Here is a 23,711-nt window from a genome sequence, read left to right on the forward strand (position 1 = left end):
TTAAACACTATTATTGCACACAGAGTGATTAAGCACATTTTCACTCCTGAACTTATTTAGACTTGCCATAACAAAGGGGTTGAATACTTTTTGACTCAAGACATTTCAGCTTTTCATTTTCTATTCATTTGTAAAAATGTCTAAAAACATGATTCCACTTTAACATTTTGGGGTGTTGTGTCTAAATGTAATCTATTTTAAATGCAGGCTGTAACACAGCAAAATGTGGAAAAAGTAAAGGGGTGTGAATACATTCTGAAGGGGGTTATATATTTTTGTTCAGTGTATATATGGTGAGGAGGACAAGCAAATATTACGTGTCTGATTATGATTAGCATTACTGAATATCTGAATTTGCATGAGTACTCATGTCACTCAAATTAGGAACGCCAATTCAGAAAGAACATTTATCTATGTACTGGGATTTTAATGGGCATCTCTGTGGGGCCAACACCTATTTCATGTAATCTATTGAACTACACTCTTAATAAGACACAGCACACTCATGCATATCATAATTAATTATGAATACAAATATTTTATTTATGGCGCGCTCTCAAAAGTGTCAACTCTAAATGCAGGTGCAGTGACGAACACAGATATTTAACATGTACTATTTTTCCTGTTTTTTCAACATTATATGAAATGTTAAGACATCCGAGTTCTTGCATGTCTCAAGATGAGAGCAAAGTTGAAGACCCCCTCTCCAACAAGCCGGTCCCTGGCATGTGATAGACTGGTTGGTTGTTTTTCTATAATCAGTTAGCACAGGCTGCCTTTGAAAATGTCAGAAAGAAAGGATTCTGTTTAACAAAGATGAAAGTTACAGCCTCAATTTTACATGCTGTCTCAATTGGTTTCACTAAATCAATCTGGGTGACCAACCCATGAAAAGTGAATCAGTTGATGCCCCATATGCCTCCCACTCACTCCCAACCCAACTTTCACTTCTGCTGTATAAGTGTGTGGGTGAGTGAGTGAGTGAACACGTGATAAAATATAAAAATGATTTGTGTACAGTACACATTTTTATTTTGTGGCCATTTTATATTTTACAATTCCATTTGTTTTCCAGGTTTAAGGGTTACTGGAAAATTATCCTGAAAAGATGAGAAGTACAAGTAAAATGGCCCCCAAACATGTGAAATTGATACATCTGTGGAGAACATATTTCATGAAACGTGTGAGAATAGGTTGAAACCTATTATTGTGTCTTAGGCTCTTCCTCATTTCTGCAATGCTATCTTACGTCTATAGACTGTGTGTTGAAAGTGAGTCCACTTGCCACAACTTACACCAATATGTATAAACAGCAATAAATGCAAAAATGAAACTTTTTCAACAACCAGTTCATGCTTAGTTTAAAATGACATGATCTGGCACAATAGCCATGCTTGTTTGACTGTGAACTGAGAGTCTGGACATGGTCACATTGTAGTTCATTGTTCCCTGTCGAGGGTCCTAGATTGAGAAAGCTGGATAGTTTCCTTTATAGTGAGTATGGTAGGCCAGACTGACATTGCAATCACAACACTGGTTCAGCAAGAGACCAAGCCGATTAGAAAGGCAAAACATTGATTTAAATCCCCACTTTTCTCCCCCGATTTTCCAAATGCGTTGGAAGCCATTGGACAGGAAGTAATCCATTGAGTCTGACCAAATTACTCGGCAAAATCGCTCTTCTCAATCTTTCGGCTGTCTCGTCATGACCGTTTGGTTTCAGAGAGCGTGGAGGACTCAGTAAACGACCTGAAACACAAATGTTAGTGCAAACCGATAATCCGATTGAAAATGGAGAAAACGATTCCCCATACAATTAAATGAGGCGTTCGCTAGATTTAGGGGCCACTGTGTCTATGGTCACCATAGACAACCCCAGTAATCTCAATTAGGAGTGGGGTATTGGATACAGAGATGGTGCATAAACCCTGCCATAAACCTTTCAGGGAATTGGGACATCTTCTACCTCAGTGACAGCCCAACCATTCTTGGTGTGTTAAACGTCTCAGTCATTTTGCAACCGTGCTTTATGATGGAAGCACTCAATGCATGACCATGACTACTACTACTACTACGTCTTCCGCAACTTCCATCTCCTCTACAGCCACTGTCATGTTCTCATTGTTGAGCTAGTCATCTGGTTCTACATGTGTATAAAAGTATGGAACCGGCATTAGGCCTACTACAGTATGTGCAATCCTTAGAAGCACGTAATACCATTTAGATACTTATTGAAAATCAATCAGTCTCTCAAACATAGAAAATACCTATTTTACTGTATATTCTGCCTTTAGACCTGGTAGATTCATGCAATGGCACATGAGTAAAATTGCATTTGTGCACATTTCAGTTAGACACTCAACAAAAACATCCCATTGCCATATTGAGAGCACTCTAAACCCAACACAAAGTTCATGTTCGCAGAAGGCCAGTATCGTAAACATAGCTAATTTCTTATGGTGGGGTATTTTTTACCATTCTCCGGCTTGTTATCGGCCCCATCCAAGCATCGCTAACTTGTTTTTCACAGGCGATTACTGCTGGAACAGGCTGTCTCAGAGTCCAGAAGAGCATGGGACCTCCATGAGGGGCGCGAGGCACCTCTGGGATCAATGGTAGCCATTTTGTTGATCAACCAACGCAGATCCACCATGCAAGATGCATTTCGTTTGCTAAGTAATTATCTGAAGTGCCTATTCATTGGGCGATTTTTCACAGGAAAAAGTAGACAGCGTGATGATGACGCTGTTTGGTTGAATAACATTTCTAGTCTTTATTTGGCACAATGTTATATTATATTATTACTGTGGACGGACTGCTGGGGTATTCTTACTCTTCCTCAACTGATCTACTTTAAAGGGCGTGTCCAGTCAGTAGAGCAAGCAAGAAGGTTATTAAAGTTCTTTAGTCTATTGACTGCTATCGCTGTAGCGCAAAAACAGATATCGCTTTTTGTGTACTTTTGTTCTCCTAAACTAGACGATGAAGGCAATACTTCAATTTGTCCACCTAGAGAGCCTCCACATTTCTATTGGGAACCAAAGTTTGCTATGCAATGGTGTTGCCGACAATGTTAGACCTACTTTTGGGTTATGAAGTTTCAACCAGACCTGGGTAAAATATGCATTGTATTTTGATTCAAATTTTCAATGTCATTTTCTTAAAGTCTTTTCAGACTATGCCGCAATTTCAATCAATTGCATGTAACTAACTGGAAGTCGCTCAGGATAAGAGCGTCTGCTAAATGACTAACATGTAAAATAAAGGAAAGCCCACTACAGGTTCACTCCAAATGTTTAATTTACTCTGTATCAGGGGTGTTAAGCAGTGGTGTAAAGGACATAAGTAAAAATACTGGAAAGTACTACTGAAGTAGTTTGTTGGGATATCTGTACTTTACTATTTATATTTTGACAACTTTTACTTTTACCCATAGTACAGAATGATGACTTAAAAGGGTGGACATCTGTAGATCTGAATGTCAGGAGTGTGGGAGCTTTTACAAGCTTTTGTTCCCGCCCAGCTCATACCTGATTACAAAACAAAGCTTATCACCATGATTCGTGATGTTGATATCTAAGTCAGGTGTTGGAGCTGGGACAAAACCCTTTACACATTCCTGCTCTTCAGGACTTCTTGCAATGACAGAAACAGACCAAAGCAGGAGAATAGTGTTCCAGGTTGAAACAGCTTACTAGTAGCTATACTAATGACCGGCTGTCCAAAGGGTAACAGCAAAGAGAGGAATATCTAAAGTAAGCACACTGTTGACTCACAGTGGTGTAAAATACTTAAGTAAAAATACTTTGATTTGTTTTTTGGGGTATCTGTACTTTACTAGTTATATTTTTGACAACTTTTACTTTTACTTCACTACATTCCTAAAGAAAATTAGAAACTTTTTACTCCATACATTTTCCCTGACACCCAAAAGTACTTCTTACTTTTTAAAAATACTTAGCAGGACAGGAACATGCTCCAATTCACACACTTATCAAGAAAACATCCCTGATCATCTCTAATGCCTCTGATCCGGTGGTCTCACTAAACACATGCTTCTTTTGTAAATGATGTCTGAGTGTTGGAGCGTTCCCCTGGCTATCGTTAATTTAAAAAACAGGAAAATGGTACAGTCTGGTTTGCATAATATAAGGACTTTTAAATGATTTATACGATTACTTTTGATACTAAAGTATATTTTAGCTACTACATTTACTTTTGATACTTAAGTATATTTAAAACCAAATACATGTATACTTTTACTTTGTTACTTTCACTTTTACTTGAGTGATGTTCTATCAAGGTATCTTTACTTTTACTCAAGTATGACAATTGGGAACTTTTCCACCACTGGTATTAAGCACATTACAACAGACACACAATCAATTGCTTTTGTGGAAATTGGCACATTACCTGTGTGATCTGAGACAGGTCACCAAGTTTGACTGACTGGGTTTTGACCCTGGATCGTCCAGACAGCTCAAGACCATGCTAGAACACTGAGCTAAAGTTTGCGCATTAGAGCATATACCTAAACCCATCTCTGCTCCACATGCATTGATAATCTATCATATTGAAGTGAATTTGGGGTGTTGAGAGTGCATATAGAACCAAACTCCCGATCTTCTTGTCCCAAAACAAACACACGAACCAGTCACTCTCCTTACCAAAAATGTCAACCAAAATTGATTTCTGGCTCTGTGAAGTCATGTACTCATAATCTACACAGAAATGGTTACAACATAAGACCACTGTGATATTATCCTTATAACAATTTTAATGTTGTATTTCAAAATGATACTGATCATAAATGCAACAGCCTGGGATTATTGTGACAGCCCACTACAGGTTCACTCCAAATGTTTAGGTTACCCTGTATCAGGGGTGTAAAGTACTTACTTAAATAGTTTTTGGGGTATCTGTACATTATTTTACTAGGTATATTTTTTGACTTTTTTGACTTTTACTTTTACTTCACTACATTCCTAAAGAAAATGAGAAACTTTTTACTCCATACATCTTCCCTGACCCCCAAAAGTACTTGTTACTTTTTTATGCGTAGCAGGACAGGAAAATGGTCCAATTCACACACTTATCAAGAGAACATCCCTGATCATCCCTAACGCCTCTGATCTGGCGGACTCACTAAACACAGGCTTCATTTGTAAATGATATCTAAGTGTTGGAGCGTTCCCCTGGCTATCGTTAATTTAAAAAACAAGTAAATGGTGCCGTCTGGTTTGCATAATGTAAGGATTTTGAAATGATTTATACTATTACTTTTGATACTTAAGTACATTTAAAACCAAATACATTTATACACTTTCTCAAGTAGGTTTTTACTTTGTGACTTTCACTTTTACTTGAGTGATGTTCTATCAAGGTATCTTTACTTTTACTTAAGTATGACAATTGGGAACTTTTCCACCACTGTTGTTAAGCACATTACAACAGACACACAATCAATTCCTTTTGTGGAAATTGGCACATTACCTGTGTGATCTGTGACAGGTCACCAAGTTTGACTGTACCTGTGTGATCTGAGACAGGTCACCAAGTTTGACTGTACCTGTGTGATCTGAGACAGGTCACCAAGTTTGACTGACCGGGTTTTGAACCTGGGTCATCCAGACAGCTCAAAACCATGCTAGACCACTGAGCTAAAGTTTGGGCATCAGAGCATATACCTAAACCCATCTCTGCTCCACATGCATTGATAATTTATCATATTGAAGTGAATTTTGGGTGTTGAGAGTGCATATAGAACCAAACTCCTGATCTTCTTGTCCCAAAACAAACACACTAACCAGTCACTCTCCTTACCAAAAATGTCAACCAAAATGTATTTCTGGCTCTGTGAAGTCATGTACTCATAATATACACAGAAATGGCTACAACATAAGCCCACTGTGATATTATCCTTATAACAATTTTAATGTTGTATTTCAAAATTATACTGATCATAAATGCAACAGCTTGGGACTATTGTGACAGTTGGGGACTGTTGGGACAGTACGTCAGTTAGATATCAAGATACAAAGCAAAAGATGATCATCTTTTGTGTTGATGGCAGTCCGGAATGCTTCACTTGTATATATTATATAGAGTAGGGAAGGTTGCAAATAATTGGTCATGTTTATGCCAATGTCTTGTATTTTAAGGAAGATGGCATTACTTTTTACTTGGTTGACTTGCTACAAACATTTGCTACTTTGCAGTTTGAACCTTTCTTACTGAAAATCTTTTCAATGTGAAAGCAATACATTTGAATTAGGACAAATGTCATTTTATACGTGATTGGAGAAAAACGGAGACATTGTTCATCTCTCAGCTGCGAAAGGGTATGTAAAAAAAAAAGTATTTATATGGCCTCTTTTTCCAGACTCATTTTATTAGTGACTAGTGATCTGAAATGGCATGCAATTGCAGTTGAGACTTGTTGGGCATGATACAATCTAAACGTTCATTGATTCTAAATATCCACTTGTTTCAGATAAGTAATACCATAAGAAAGTGGTAAAAAGGAGGAAATCATGTAAGAATATTTCACTTCTTCAGATAGGGTAGCCTAGTGGTTAGAGTGTTGGACTAGGAACCGAAAGGTTGCAAGTTCAAATCCCTGACCTAATGAGGTACAAATCTGTCGTGCTACCCATGAACAGGCAGTTAACCCACTGTTCCTAGGCCGTCATTGAAAATAAGAATTTGTTCTTAACAGATTTGCCTTGTTAAAAAATTAACTGGCATGTTACTTCAATTTCTGATATTATACTGCCATCTGCTGTTCACAATTTGAAAGCATCTACTTGATTGAAGCAAGGATCTTTTATAGAACAAACTAACCACTAACGAGCATGTACACGCTGGAATTAGTATGCAAAACATTGAATGACAGAAAACAGACAGGCCGTGAGCGTCAACACCGTCAAAAGCATCATGGGCTTCCAATTACATGCTGGCCTCGTTGCGTTCGCGAGCGTTGCAAAATAAATGTACACAAGTTATTGAATAATTTCATCCAAACTGCTCCCGCCCATCAACAAGCATCTGCTTAAGGAGGCGCTAAATAGACGCTTGATGCACTGCAAGTCCTGCCTCTCCCATCTCCTCATTGGTTTTTAGGAGCATATACCCATGTGGTGATTGAAAGATGAACAAGGTCCACACTCCAGTCCAGCTGGTAGCAGTAATGCACCTTAAAGTTGGTTGCCAACACCATATAACATCCACAGAAGAAGAAGACTGAACTAGGAGAGATTACTACAAACTAACTAGGTTTCCCCTTTTCTTATTTTAAAAGAAGCTGCAATGTGACATTGGTGTAGTGCTTTTTTTAGGTGAGAGAGAGCACAAAAAAAAGAATGAATGAAATCATAATTTCTCAAAGTTTGTACCGACAGATGTACACTGAACAAAATTATAAACGCAACATGTAAAGTGTTTGTCCCATGTTTCATGAGCTGAAATAAAAGATCCCAGAAAATTATCATAAGCACAAAAAGCTTCTTTCTCTCAAATTTGGGGTGAAAATGTTGTTACATTCCCGTAAGTGAGCACTTCTCCTTTGTCAAGATAATCTATCCACATGTTTTAAATATATATATTTTTAAATGATTTCACCTTTATTTAACCAGGTAGACCAGTTGAGAACAAGTTCTCATTTACAACTGCGACCTGGTCAAGATAAAGCAAAGCAGTGTGACAAAAACAACAACACAGAGTTACACATAAACAAACGTACAGTCAATAACACAATAGAAAAATCTATGTACAGTGTGTGCAAATGTAGAAGAGTAGGGAGGTAAAAGCAATAAATAGGCCATAGAGGAAAAATAATTACAATTTAGCATTAACACTGAAGTGATAAATGTGCAGATAATGATATGCAAGTAGAGATAATGGGGTGCAAAAGAGCAAGAGTATAAATAACAATATGGGGATAAAGTAGTTGGGTGTGCTATTTACAGATTGGCTGTGTACAGGTACAGTGATCGGTAAGCTGCTCTGACAGCTGATGCTTAAAGCTAGAGAGGGAGATATAAGACTCCAGCTTCAGTGATTTTTACAATTCGTTCCAGTCATTGGCAGCAGAGAACTGGAAGAAAAGGTGGCCAAAGAAAGTGTTGGCTTTGGGGATGACCAGTAGAATATACCTGCTGGAGCTCATGGGTGGGTGTTGCTATGGTGACCACATGACAGGTATGGCATATCAATAAGCTGATTAAAGAGCATGATCATTACATAGGCGTACCTTGTGCTGGGGACAATAAAAGGCCACTAAAATTAGCATTTTTGTCACATAACACAATGCCACAGATGTCTCAAGTTTTGAGGGAGCTTGCAATTGGCATGTTGACTGCAGGAATGTCCACCAGAGCTGTTGCTAGAGAATTTAATGTACATGTATTTACCATAAGCCGCCTTCGTCATTCTAGAGAATTTGGCAATACGTCCAACGGCCTCACAACCGGTTGTTGCATGTTGCGTTTAGACTTTTGTTCAGTGTAGTTGAGCCAACCATGTTTGTTTTACCCCGTTGTGTGGCTAAACAACCAACCCGTCTATAAGGCTGAAATTAGATTTCATATGGAGATTACAAAGGTTTATGACAGCTCTAGTGCACCAAAGCTTGTTTTAGACTTTTTTCAGTAGTCAAGTGGGTGGGACTTTCTATGGGTTAAGGAAGGATCACATAATTCCATCCAGGTCATAAGGAGAGATGTTTTTATTTTTTATCCTTTATTTAATTAGGCAAGTCAATTAATTATACTCCTGAGCAAATATTCCATAACTGCAGGTGGCAGTAAATCAACAACCTTAGGTTTAAACCTGTGGCAGTATGCGCCCTTTCAGTTTGTTTACCTAGTCAAATATAAGAAGAATAAATGTACTACTTTAAAGAGCAACTGAACATAATAAGCAACTTCAACTTTGGAAAACGGCCTATAGACAGACAGGTTGGCTGACATTGTCACGAAACTTATGTAAATGATTTGCGTGCATCGACGTGGCCAGAAGGCGTGGTTGTTATGATTCTGAATCTTCAGATAGCTAGGAACAATGACAAGAAGCTGGGGACCCGGAGGTGGCTCGTTTCAGCTCATTGAATCTTGTTATTGATACCATGTCTTGTTTTTTAGGTGTTTTGACTGATGTCATGACTCATGTCTATGCTAATATGATTAAAATAGCTAGCTATCTAACCAACGACTGTAACAATGTATTTGAGAGACAGCAAGTGCTCATTTTGCAAACGCATTTATGTTTTCAATCAAAATTGAGACTAAATCATATTTACATGTTGTCAACAGTCTAAGCCAACCCTGTCTGTTTTGCCCCATAGTTGCGCATACATCGGTTTAGTTGCTAAACAACCAACCTGTCTATGTGACATCGATGAGTCAGAAACATTTATTCTAGTGTCAAAACTACGAAGTGTAAATAAGATCAATTTGAGGATAAGATTTGCAAGATAATTCGGAAAAAATGGTATGTCATGGAATGAAGGGTACGTAACAGTTTCTTCAAGTTTTATTAGCGAAGCGCAACCAACTGCATACACCGCCATCTACTGTACTGGAGTGTGAAGCCGGTCACGATTTATCTATACCACTATATTATCTTAACTAACCTTGAATTTCTAATAAAATAAAATAATTCTCTACAAACATCACTACTCCTATCACACCCACCAAAAATACCACCCACTCCCCATTCCCGTCCAACCTCTCTGACCCTGTCAAGCCTCTCCATTTCTACATCTTACATTTCACAAAATAATAATACATGTTAAACCGTTTCCTCTTCCATACATCCATTACACATTCCAGTAGCATGTTTCCCTTTCAATTTCAAAGATGAATTCAGTCCCGTATGCCCTAATCTCATCCTACACAACCTCCTCCTTTATGTTCCCATGATATGACACTATCTACCATGCAGATGTCCTTGTCTCTGCCAGAAATCTAACCCATTTTTCGGAATCAATGTTTTAATTTCTCCTCTACCCAACTGCACCTGTATGTCCACAATATTACTTTTCACTGCTCTTTTTTCTATTATACAGTGCATTCGGAAAGTACTCAGACCCCTTGACTTTTTCCACATTTTGTTACATTACAGCCTTATTCTAAAATGTATTCAATTGTTATTTTCCTCATCAATCTACACACAATACCCCATCATGACAAATCAATAAAAAATGTAAAACTGAAATATGACATTTACATAATTATTCAGACCCTTTACTCAGTATTTTGTTGAAGCACTTTTGGCAGCAATTACAGCCTTGAGTCTTTTTGGGTATGACGCTACAAGCTTGGGACACCAGTATTTGAGGAGTTTCTCCCATTCTTCTCTGCAGATCCTCTCAAAACTCTGTCAGGTTGAAATGTGAACCTTCGACCCAGTCTGAAGTTCTGAGCGCTCTGGAGCAGGTTTTCATCGAGGATCTCTAATGTACTTTGCTCCGTTCATCATTCTCTCGATACTGACTAGTCTCCCAGTCCCTGCTGCTGAAAAACATCCCCACAGCATGATGGTGCCAGGTTTCCTCCAGACGTGACGCTTGGTATTCAGCCAAAGAGTTCAATCTTGGTTTCATCAGCCCATATAATCTTGTTTCTCGTGGTCTAAGAGTCCTTTAGGGCAAACTTCAAGCGGGCTGTCATTTGCCTTTTACTGACGAGTGGCTTCCGTCTGGCCACTCGACCATAAAGGCCTGATTGGTGGAGTGCTGCCGAGATGGTTGTCCTTCTGGAAGGTTCTCCCATCTCCACAGAGGAACTCTGGAGCTCTGTCAGAGTGACCATTGGGTTATTGATCACCTCCATGACCAAGGCCCTTCTCCCCCGATTGCTCAGTTTGGCCGTGTGGCCAGCTCTAGGAAGAGTCTTAGTGGTTTCAAACTTTTTCCATTTAAGATTGGTGGAGGCTACTGTGTTCTTGGGGATCTTAAATGCTGCAGATTTTTTTTGGTACCCTTCCCCAGATCTGTGCCTCAACACAATCCTGAGCTCTACAGACAATTCCTTTGACCTCGTGGCTTGGTTTATGCTCTGACATGCACTGTCAACTGTGGGACCTTATTTAGACACGTGTGTGCCTTTCCAAATCACGTCCAATCAACTGAATTTACCACAGGTGGACTCCAATCAAGTTGTAGAAACATCTCAAGGGTGATCAATGGAAACAGGATGCACTTGAGCTCAATTTCGAGTCTCATCGCAAAGGGTCTGAATACTTATGTAAACAAGGTATTTCTGTTTTTGTTCTTTTAATACATTTGCACAAATTTCAAAAAAACTTTTTTGCTTTGTCATTATGGGGCATTGTGTGTAGATAGAGGAGTAAAACAAATAATTTGATCAATTTTAGAATAAGGCTAACTTAACAAAATGTGGAAAAAGTCAAGGGGTCTGAATACTTTCCGATTGCACTGTGCATCGTTTGTAATTTTGTACCTTTGCGCTTCCATGGCTTTCTGTTGTACTGTTCTGCTGCACTGTTCTCCGTCACAGTTACAACATTTCACTTTAGCATCAGCCCACATTTCCCATACTCGTGATCCCCACCACACTTTGCACATCTCATTTTACCTTTGCACCCATTAGGAACATGCCCCATCCATTGGCACTTAAAGCACCGAAGTGGAGTTGGCACATATTCTCTAACCGGATAACTGAGTAGTGATCCTAGCTGCACCCTATTCGGCAGGTTCCCCTCAAATTGTAACAATGCAATTGTAGTGTCCACTCGACTCTTTTTGCTTTTCATACTTTTCGCGTCAATAACTTTTCCTCCATTCGGAGAAGCCTTAACTTCTTCCATGGTAATTTCCAATGGCATCCCAGTAATTACTCCTCAATTAATCATTTTAGACATAGCACCGGGAATGTGCCATTTCACTCAACCGCCATTGAGTGAGATCAATTTTAAAACTTTATCTGCGCTTTACAGGTCTACTCTCAACACTACTCATTGTTTCCCCAGCAGTATTCATCCCTCCATCACCCTCATTGCGATTTATCTTACTCCTGTTTCTCCTATTTATAAAAAAGGTGTAAATAGCTGATCATCATCATTATTAATTGCCCTAATGCTACCATCTGCCATGCAGACCACAGTCACAGTACAATTGCGCCAAACCAAGATAGCTCTTGCTCGCTCTTTTCGACCACCTCGAAATGACTAAGGGCACTCGTCAATCTGTGTCACATAACAGTTTTCCTTGGGTTGGGTTTATTTCAACCCTGCCCACAGCTGGCAGCACCCAAGTAATCATCACCTTGGAGCCCAGCTTGCACATGATATAATCATAATGCCCATGGTCAATTCAGTTTGACATCCCTATGAGGCTAGTTAGGGACCATCAGTAACTTACACAATGTACATTTTTATTTAACTAGACAAGTCAGTTAAGAACAAATTCTTATTTACAATGACAGCCTACCGGGGAAGTGTGAGTTAACTGCCTTTTTCAGGAGCAGAACGACAGATTTTTACCTTGTCAACTCAGGGATTCAATCCAGCAACCTTTCAGTTACTGGCCCAACGCTGTAACCACTAGGCTACCTGCCACTCCATACATGGGACAAACAAACTATATTATAGAAATGAATATACAAATATTTAAAGCATTTAATAAGACAACTAAAAGGTGTGGAACATGAAAATATTTTCCCATTTACATTGTGTAATTATTTGATGTTACCTAACGAGCCCCACAGATAGGCTATCCAAAGTCAATCCAACTTTGCCAAGGGTCACACACCAGCTGACTGAAGCTAAATGGTGAAAGAAGTTGGCAAGCTAGCTTGCTAGATAGTCTAGGCTTCTTCCAGATACAAGTTCTGGTTAGAATGTTTCAAGTTATCTAGAAGGGTGAGTGACTGTAACTGTGTACTGTTTTGGCAGGGTGAAAGTAAAAACGCTTCCCACATTCGAACACACATACAAGAGACACCCCACATCAAAGCACGCCTCCAAAATCCAAATCTCATTCTCAATCGCATTTCCTACTAAGGATAATTGAAACTGAGGCTAAATCAGGAAGTTCAGGCGCCCCGGAGGGTAAATTTCTCCTTATTTGCAGTCTTTTTACGCAATATCTTTAGCATGCTGCTAGACTATTGTTTAGATTGTTGGGCCAGTATTCAAAAGGGTGCTGGATCAAATCCCTGAGCTGACAAAGTAAAAATCTGTTGTTCTGCCCCTGAGCAAGGCGGTTAACCCACCGTTCCCTGGGCAATGAAGATGTGGTTGTTGTTTATGGCAGCCCCCCACACCTCTCTGATTCAGAGGGATTGGGTTAAATGCAGAAGACACATTTCAGTTGTACAACTGATTAGGTTTCTCCCTTGTTTCAAGATTGGCTTGCTCTGAGTTTGGTGTACGGAACACAACAAAGGTTTTTAATGACATTCCAAAGTCACTTTACTTGGCTTATTAGAAATGTACACTAGGGGGAATCCAGAGATGTCCGTGTACATGCGCCACCTCAGTAGCATCACAGAATTGTCACCATGGAAATCTAATCTAACTAGATCCTTTTTTCTATGGTTGTCACTGCAAACTATTGTCCACTAGATGGTGCCTAAGACCTTGATGTGGACAGAATTTAAAACAACTTGACCCCTCAACCCTGCTTTTTCCTGTGAGGGAACTGTTAAATAGCAGGGATCAAGTGCAGTTAGCGTAACAGGGTTTCGTTATGTCTCATGTTGTTGAACTGCACACGTTTAGAAGTTGTAGTAACTCTTGATAAAACAGTAGAACCTTTAGGTTGGAATGGATTATAGTATGGATTATGGATGACCATGGAAAATGGTGTCTCTGTTTCGTTTAGTGCCATGATCAGTTGTGTAAAGCACTTAAGTAAAGGTACTTTAAAGTACTACTTAAGTTGTTTTTTGGGGTACCTGTACTTTACTAATTACATTTTTGACAACTTTAACTTTTACTTCACTACATTCCCAAAGAAAATAATGTACTTTTTACTCCATACATTTTCCCTGACACCCAAAAGTACTCTACATTTTAAATGCTAAGCAGGATCAACATTTTTTCAAATTCACGAGAATCAAGAGAACATCCCAGGTCATTCATACCGCCTACTGTGTTGGAGTGTGCCCCTGGCTATCCGTAAATAAAAAATAAATTGTGCCATCTGATTTGCTTATTGAAAGCAATTTGAAAGGATTTATACTTTTACTTTTGATACTTAAGTATATTTTTGCAATTACATTTACATTTAAATAAGTATATTTAAAACCAAATAGTTTTAGAATTTTACTCAAGTAGTATTTTACATGGTGACCTAAGGTATCTTTACTTTTACTCAAGTCTGACAATTTAGTACTTTTTTCCACCACTGGCCGTGATAAAATATTCTCGTTCCTGTTTCAGCTTATACTGAAAATAAAAAGTATAGATTGAAAAAAGTGTCCTGTGACAATCCAGTTGTTTATCAATGTTCAACACCAGTAAGTTGAACCATTACTATAGTACAAATGTTAGCAAAATGTGTTTGTAATAAATATCTGGGTATGTATGGGGTTAACCACTGTGCATGTTATGATGATGATTTTAATGTGTAATATGACTAATTTACCATAAAGCAGTATTGTATTGAATACCATATGATAGCCTGAAAATGAAACGAACAAAAAAACATTTAATAAATAAGGTATTTATTTAAATAGATTAAGAATACATCATTCAACATTTTTGTACAACACAAGCACTTTTAAATAGTGTAGAGAACTACCCATGAAATGACAACACTTTTTAAAGCAGAATGTAACCATGTCTGCTGTGGGACAAACTTCAACGTCTGTTGATGTAACAAGTATCATATCATGTAAACAGTTTTCTGAACTTCAGAATGAAAGGTAACAACTCTCGTTTACAGCACCTCCATAGCCCCCCCCCCCCCCCCAAACGATGTAAATACCCCATATCCATTTGAAATAATATAGTTTGGTAATTGAAGTCATGAAATTGGCTAATCTAAATGGTTATCAATCTCATGCACTATCCCTTAAAATAAATGTATGCTGTAATACACAATTGTACAAACTACAAAGTCACCATACATACAGTCCTTAAAAAATACTATAATTAATTATATTCCATGTTAATTGCATTGATCATATTAAGTAGCCCTACCAACTCATAACAATTGAAGTACAGATATAAATCCATAGTATTTACCTTATCATTGGGCGGGAAATGACTGTATAGGGAAGGGTAACCAATACAACTAATATCACACCCTCATTCTATCTCCCTTTAATATAGGCACTTTTCAAATACATTTACAAAGAAAATACTGTGAGGTGAAATCAAGAGTTAAACTTGGCCAAATTGTGATAATATAAATAATGTTGAATGAAAAAAGTAGATACAATTATGAGAGAGAGACTTATTTATAGAATCAAAAAATCCACAACATCCACTTTGTGTAATACTTGAAAACAGACCAGCTGTTCGAAATGGAGGAGCGACCCAATCTCCATTCATTGTTAAAGGCTCTGTGTTTTTCCTGTGTTTTATCAACTCAAAAAACTGATTGGATTGAATCAACTCAAAAAACGGATTGGATTTTTAACGTCATCAATGTAAAGGAATTGCTTTCTTTTTTTACCCACCTTTTAACCCAAACCCATGACACAGTGAAATGTTTAGTTGTTTAGTGAAATGTTTAGTATAAAAATGCCTGCATTGGGCCTTTTAATGGGCCTTACTATCTCTGACTTTGTTTAGGAAACATTGACTTACTGGGATAAGTGGTTGTTCCACATAGCTATCTTAAGATGTATAAGTTGCTCTGGATAAGAGCATCTGCTAAATGAATAAAAATATAACATTTCTGAGTCAAGGCCATCCACTGTAAAAATGTGTCAGGTAATCCAATAGGATGCCTACTAGGGGGGAAATCTTTGTGACGTCCAACTCTGGTCATACTGGGTCATATTCATCAGTGCACACACTAGCAAAGGGTTTACCAACAGAAAACGAAAATGAATGTTTCTTATTGGACAAGTTCAGGTAGTCCCTCCCTGTTTCGGTCGGGTTTCTTCCATTTGGTGACTAGTTAATACGACTCCGGCTGAAAAGGGACGATTTCTATACATATTTTTTGTGAACAGCTAATTAGTGGGTATATACTCCCTAGACTTGGAATATTATAAATAGACCTTTCCCCACATTGAGTAGAACATTTTACATTAGTTGATACATAACCATGAACAGTAGGGACCAACTAGACCTAGATCGATTAGTTTAAAACTAAACATGTCTAGTAAACCGATACCTTCAAATGAATCCCTCAACAGATTGGTCTTTCAACAGCAAAATAACGTACAACAAATGTTTCACTTGCATGTCTTCAGTTAACCCATACCATTTAACAAAACACTACTCACAGAGCACAACAAAAAACACCTTATACCAATCCATCACACTGTTTTCTGTTTGAATACAGTGACAGTACAGACCTGACACTTAAAGCCTCCAGGCATCTATGGTTTATCTTTGCGAAAATTCTGTTTGTTGCATCAAGTGAGGTGGGAAAAGTTTTAGTGGTAGCACCCTAGACTGAATGACTAAGGGTTCGTCCCGAAATGGCACCCTATTTCCACTATAATTAAAGATGCACATTAGTGTGTGGGGGGGTCAGTCTTCAAGCTTTCCGCAATGCTGAAGCTCTATATGATGACAGGAGGTTTCTGCCTGTTCTGGCAACCCCACTCTGAGCTGGGAGTGTTGCTGGACACTGTCTGCCTCCTTCTCCCTCAAGAACCTTTCTAACCTGTCCATGTAGGATGGCCGCCGGGGTAGGAGGAAATAGTGCGTGGCGCTGGCTTTCCTCCCATCCTCCATGATAGGCACGATACAGGGGGAGCGTGGGCCCACCAAGGGCCCAGTGGATCCCTCCCTATGCTGCTGTTGTGGCCTCTGGAGGCCCTTGCTGACATATTTGGGGTTGGGGGCGAAACTCTGCGTAGGGGGCATCACCCCATTCACGTATATAGGTAGGCTCTTGGGACTAGGGGTGCAACAGGAGCCACAAGGGGGCGCTATCGGTTTCCTGGGAGGGACTTTGGGAGGCTTGTCCTTGTCTTGGTCCTCGATGACAGACCAACGTTGGCAGTTGGCAGTCTTGGAGGGGCGTGGGGGGATGGGGATGCGGGGAGGAACTTCAGGCTTGTCCAGCTGGGGGTTGCCCCTGTAGCTGCCATGGTGGTGGTGGTGAAGGTGGCATGACTGGCGCAGGCCAGAGGGCTTGAAGGAGCTTGCAGGGCCCGAGTGGGAGCGCCGCAACTTGGACCATTGGGGCCGATCGGGTTGCTTGCTAGAAATGTCCCTCACTGCTACCACCACGGCCCCTGGCCCTCTCTGTCCCCCAAACTGGACCTGCTGCTCCTGGGTTCCACTTTGGGCTCCACCCTTAGCCGAGCCGCTAGCCCCGGGGGGCCCCTCAAGGTAGGCATAGTTGACCTGGCCACAGCCCCTGAAGCTTCGTCGTCCGGTGGCTCCATAGTGGAGGGCCAGGGCATTCGTGGAGCAGCGCTGGGGAAGTAGGTGCTGCCTCTCGTCGATGAAGAATTCCACCTCGCTCTCCGCTGCCTCATCTGAGGAGTTATCCTCTGGGTCAGGGAGAGGGGGCAGGGGCTTGGGGCCGCAGGACGGACTCTGCTCATAAACTGATAGTCTCTGGAAGGAGGGGACCACCTGGTCCCCCTCAGGAGGGCGGGGCCTTGTGGAGTGAGAGGTCAAGGGATGGCTGCTAGAGTACAGTAGATGGTAGGGCTGGGGCATCTTGTCTGTAAAGACAGCAAATAGAGAGAACATTCAACATAACTTGAATGAAATGTTTTTAATACTCACAATTTACAGTCAAATTAAAAGAGAATGAGCAAAGGAGAAACATTAATTTATTGAACATGGAAAATAGAAAACAGAAACATTTTAGCCTTACAATTATATTATCTTCACTCTTATCTCCTCCCACAAAACAACAGATTTGAGCCAAATGTATTCAACAATAGTGAACAATACACAACCACACTACACATAAATGATACAAAGAGCATCAATTTACATCCCAAGGAAAGAGTGTCTTCCACAGACAGACCACTTTCTGAGAGGAAGCTCTGCTCTCTGTAAAACATCAGCCACAACAACACCCAGATTAGTTGACGAATAATTTATCAGCGACGCAAGTGACAATCTTTAAGAAGCTTCCCATAACCTTCGGGAGCTTCCTGAACAACATCCTCCAATGAAAACATCAGATTCTGATTCCGCCACAGAGCTCAGGGACAGCCAGTGACCAGACAGCAAGAGATAGCCTTCTTCCTTTCTCTCTGCCCCAGCCCTCCCTCTCTCCCATCCCCAAGCCCAGTGTAGACTACAGCAGTTCTGGGTCCAAGCAGTATATATTTACTTTCAAATACTTTAGGTGAACTTGATTTAGCTTTTAGCTGACCTGGCATAATGGAACCAAACCCCTCCTACATTTCCGCTTTTGGGACTATTCCATTGTTGCCATTATGCTTGGCAAAGCTCAAGAAAACAAACTACTATTTCAATCTAGGTCTGATCAGACTCAATTCAACTAACTCTAGGCTCAATCAAATCTACAATCCAGTATTAACGCAGTAGCAAATAAAATTAAAATGCCATTTGTCGAAAAACACAACAGAACAGCTTTGGATCGGAAACAATCCTAGGTAGACACTGCCACAAGTGGAAGGTTCACGTTTTCTAAATAAGACACATGGCATGTCCACAGTATGAAGTATATTGTAAACAAAGACACTGGGGAAATGTGCGTTTACACACGCAGCCCAATTCTGATGTTTTGCCCAATTATTGGCAAAATAGCTGATCTGATTAGTGGAAAAATATCAGAATTGGGATGCCTGTGTAAACGCAGCCTCAGACTGGTTGAATTGGATTGTTTTTGCTAGTGCAAAAATATTGCAAATGTCTGCCGCAAAAGTATTTCACTCACTGTCAAAGCCCTGGGACACTGTGTGGTGTTGGTGATGCTCTCTCAAGTTGTGTTCCATCGCGTCGTCAGCATCCAGGCTAAAGCACAGGCTGAAACACAATGACACACAGAAGAATGCTTGAATTCAACACTTGGCCATGTAGATAGTAGATACAGTATGTAGACTGGTCCTACACTTGTCATTGTGGCTGTAATGTCATGCATTATGTATGCATTAAGCTTGAGTCCGAATTCTAACTTCAGGCAACCGCACGTAATTCAAATGAACTCAAAGAGAAGTCAATGCAGGATTTTTGTGAGAGTTGGGTGCGAGTTAGGATTCGTCCTTCAGTAACATGATTGCACTAAATCGATTCTCACTTTTTGCAATAACCATACTATGTATGTCAATATTTGACAAGCATCAATATAACAATATCAATTACACAATTTGAATGAATTATTTTTTTTTAATAAAAAATGATTGCAACAATAATAACAATATTACACATCAATACAGGGACATTCCTGTGAATACAATGAAAATAAAACTGATTATCAAGTATTTCGGAACTACATTAAGTATTTCAAGTATTTCTGAACTACACTATTTTTTTATGATAAAATGTTTATCAACTACTAATAATTCCTTAAAGTGTACCTTAATGTAAAGTGTTGCCCACTCACCTGTTTGTGCCATGTGGCTGTCCCCAGTAAGCCTTGTTTCGGGCCATGCTGTGACAGAGACTGGGGGAAGGCAGGCTGCTCCTAACGGACATGTACATGTAGATCCATAGAGCACCCAGTCCTCACAGAGACACTGTCCATCTGCTTACTGCAGTCCAGCCAACCAGTAGTAGTCATCCTGTCTCCTTGTTAGGTGCTGGCATACCTGAATAAGAGTGTGACAGAGAGAGAACGAACGAGAGACAGAAAAGGTACGAGAGAGGGAAAGAAACAGAGAGAGAGAGAGGAAAAGAGAGAGGGTGAGAGAAAGATAGTGAGAAGAAATAAGCAAACATTCAAGTGTTCATGTTGCTAACCATTTTGCTAACCATTTATTTCACAGGCCTGTTTCAGCTTCCTTTTGCCTGGTATTTTTGCCTTGTACACAACAGGTAAGCTACCTGGTACTAAATACATAGTGGGCCTTGTTATAATAAATCCAGTCAACAACAAAGTAATTATTAAACTATGTACTTTCCATTTGACAAATGTAATTTCTCTGAAAACACCAAATAAATTACCAATATAATGGAATCATAACCTCTTACCCCTTTAACCATAACCTGACCACTATACTCCTTGTACCAGTGGTTGCTTTGCCTTGCTTTACTGAGCTAAGCCTCTCATGTGTGTCTCTCCTTTGTAGATCCAGCTCAAAGAGCCTGACTGAGTCTGACTGAGGCATGGAGTTGCATTGCACAACCTCTGGGTCAACAGTGGGCAGGCCTAAGCACTTTCTCCACTCCTTCTTCCCCTCCCAGGCCTGTGAGGCTGTGCTCTGCTCTCTGTACTCTGTAGTCATTCCTATTGCAGTGCTGCAGCGTAGGCCCACACCAAGGGGCCACAACAGAGCCCTTTCAACAGAGGCCATTGTGCAACAAGCTCCTGTGACGCTGGAATGACAAACACTCCCAGTGTGACAGTGCGCCAACACTCACACACACGCTTTACTGTGTGCGCGTGCGTGTAGCCGAATGTGCGCAAAGTTCCTCACACATTTGCATACAAGCGTGCACTCACACGTACACACACACAGTAAAGACCTACTTGGTCAGGAGGAGAGCGCCACTGGCAAACAGTTCAAGTACTTTCCATATGTCATATGAAAAAAGTGAATGTCTGATACCACAGAGATTAACATGTTTTTTTCAGAGCTGTACAGCCAGGTGTTCTTGTCAACTTTTTTCTTTGAACATAGTCTTCATACCACCCAGGAAAAAAGGTTCAATTCCAAATTCAAAACACTGACAGCTGACAACAACAATATCGATAATGACAAGTCCACTGGGGAGAAAGACTGGACAAAGTGTCACCACAATGCTACACAACAACCTGGGCCCTTTCCTTGCGCCACGAACGGGTCATGGTCTTGCGAAAAGCTGCTCTTTATGCAAACAAGTGTCAGTGTGACAAAAGGGGATTTGAACTATAATTGTAATGGTGAAAAGTTGGTTGACGTGTGGTGTGGGAAGCTTATGCATATACCATCCATGGAACGCTCTCTAGACAAGACATAACATTTATCTACCTTCAAGTACAAGAAACAACCTTCTGCGTAATTTATGTCAAGAGAGAGCTCAGAGATGCAAGAAACCAAACAATAAGGAATTCTACCGGCAAATAACTCAGTGGTCATGAATGAGGCCACTCTGGGCCATGAATGGCCCTTTGTGTTTTGGCTGTGCGGAGAGAGGCCTGCAAATCCCAGCGAACTCTCGCATGAGGTCAGGCCAGAGACATGCCATGGAGACATCCAGGGATGGCAGAGGTGTGTGAGAGAGAGATATTCCTGGTGAGATTATGACCCGCCATTGGCATGAATATCAATAACACCACCTATCTCAATTTGATCAGAATACTCATACTATTTTCTATTTTCATAGAGCCCATATTGCAATTAGGCCTACAATATTGTGATTTGTTTTATAAAGTGGCAAGAGAGCAAAGCAAAGAAAAATCAAGCTAATAAAGACAAAAATATATATATTTATACATGACCAGAATATGTTATATTTGGCCTAGCCTTATATAATAGGCTTGTTATTATCATGGCGTATTACAGGTCAATAGCAACATTCTTATTATGCATTTCTGTCAAACGTATACTGTGATGAAATAAAATTCATTTTGTCACTGTCAAATGTTCCCAAACCGGGAAACTATACCTGCTCTACCTGTGCAACAGGCAAAGAAGCATGAACAGAATAACACACCCTGTCCGGCAGACTCTCCCAGCTGACCGGTGACTCAGGTGCGAATCATTTCCCAAATAGAGGCCCTCAACATGATTCCATTACTGTGTTCAAGTCAAGTTTATTTGTCATATGCACAGGATACACATGGTAGGCGACATAGTAGGCTACAAGTAAATGCTTAATCGCTTATTTCCGAAAATAGTATTAAGATATAAAAGAAATAAAAAGCCTGTTGATCTAATAATCTTCTCATTCACAAATAGGCTAGTGTCTGTTATTGACACAATACTTTCATTTCAGTCGCAGCAGGCTTTAACATAGTAGCCTACTATGTTAAAACAGCCTATTTGATTGTAATATTGCTACTATACTGTCATTGTAAATGAATGTATTAGGCTACTTACCATCAAAGTAGGCTGTTGTGTAGTGGAGGTATCGTAGTATAGTAGCTCCTTCGATTTCTAGCAGGTCTATCCAGTTATTGGCCGACTGCTGACGACAACAAAACTTGCACGTGCTATATCTTTTCCGACAACATTCGCTCGGGGAATTAATTCGCTCACAGCAACGCGGTTTCCCTATCTTTTATAAGCATGGGTCAACGCTTGAACATTTGCTCCACCCGCGCCTTGCTCTTAATCTTAAAGTGACCAGTTCTTATTTCCAGCTACTTGTATCTATCCTCTCTCTTTGATATCTCTCCAATACAGCACTGTTCAGAGGTGTAAAGACAGGCTACCACCCAGAATAGTCTGACATAGTAACCTGTCCGACTTCTGACACCAATTGGACACTTCTGACACCAGCATAGCAAAGGAGGGCGGGGATTCTTGGAACAAACATTTAAACCCAACAGGAGGGGTTCGATTATCTGGTGAGGACACTACAGTAAATACTGGTCAACTGGACATGAAATGTTAATAACACTGACGTGTTAAACACTTCCAGAGTTATTAAGGCTACAGTTTAATAAGTCGTTTTCGATTATACCAATTTATATTAACATTTATTTCTGTCAGTGGGGGACGAGGTGTTGATGACTGTAGATACTATCACCATTCACCAACTTTGTTTACCACCGAATGAGGTCTAGATTTATATTTGATTGGGATCCCCATTAGCCAACGCCAAAGGCAGCATTCGGGAAGTAGGGGTGCTGAGGGGTGCTGCTTCATTTGAAAGAAATTGGCAAAATTATGTAAATGAAGTATTTCTGTATTTTAGTCACAATAAATTCTAAAAACGTGTTTTCACTTTGTAATTATGGTGTATTGTGTGTAGATGGGTGAGAAAAAAACGTAAATGTAATGAATTTTGAATTCAGACTGTAACACAACAAAATGTGGAATAAGTCAAGGGGTATGAATACTTTCTGAAGGCACGGTACCTATACATATGCCTTATCTAGGTTTACTAGGTCAGATGTGGAGAGGCGTTGTGTTGTGAAGTGTTGTTTTATTTGTTTTTTAAAGAAAATGTTGCGGTTTGCTTGGATAATTTGAGATGGAAGGGAGTTCCAAATGATCATAGCTCTATATCAGGGTTCCCTAACTGGTGCCCGCAGGCTGAATTTGGCCCATGGGTGATTTTATTTGGTCCCCCCCAAGTTTTCTGGACATAAATGACTGCAAGAACACCAGCATATCAGCTCTAAGTGATTTTAATTTACAAAATCTGTTCTAAAGTATTCCCATGCATTATAGAGAGATATATGTGATTGTTTGAAATGATTGTTTTCGTCAAATATTACATCTGTTTGGGCTTCTTGTGGACTACAAATTATTTGTAAT

General features: G+C 39.9%; 1 protein-coding gene across 2 annotated transcripts; it reads right to left on the minus strand.

Annotated features, from left to right (window-relative positions):
• Nucleotides 1-14,673: 14,673 nt before the first annotated feature.
• Nucleotides 14,674-22,451, minus strand: LOC139416397 (ERBB receptor feedback inhibitor 1-like). 2 transcript variants are annotated; one of them, XM_071164973.1, is made up of 4 exons: nucleotides 20,275-20,389; nucleotides 19,688-19,892; nucleotides 19,022-19,110; nucleotides 14,674-17,828 (listed from the first exon to the last, which is right to left on the minus strand). In XM_071164973.1, the coding sequence occupies exons 2-4, from the start codon at nucleotides 19,783-19,785 to the stop codon at nucleotides 16,678-16,680; spliced, it is 1,338 nt and encodes a 445-aa protein (XP_071021074.1). In that variant the 5' UTR covers nucleotides 19,786-19,892; nucleotides 20,275-20,389; the 3' UTR covers nucleotides 14,674-16,677. The 2 variants fall into 2 exon arrangements, with proteins under 2 accessions (XP_071021074.1, XP_071021073.1); XM_071164972.1 differs by lacking the exon at nucleotides 20,275-20,389 and adding an exon at nucleotides 22,326-22,451 and having other exon boundaries at nucleotides 14,947-17,828.
• Nucleotides 22,452-23,711: the final 1,260 nt, after the last annotated feature.

This window comes from Oncorhynchus clarkii, chromosome 9 (assembly GCF_045791955.1).
Source record: "Oncorhynchus clarkii lewisi isolate Uvic-CL-2024 chromosome 9, UVic_Ocla_1.0, whole genome shotgun sequence".
Taxonomy (NCBI): domain Eukaryota; kingdom Metazoa; phylum Chordata; class Actinopteri; order Salmoniformes; family Salmonidae; genus Oncorhynchus; species Oncorhynchus clarkii.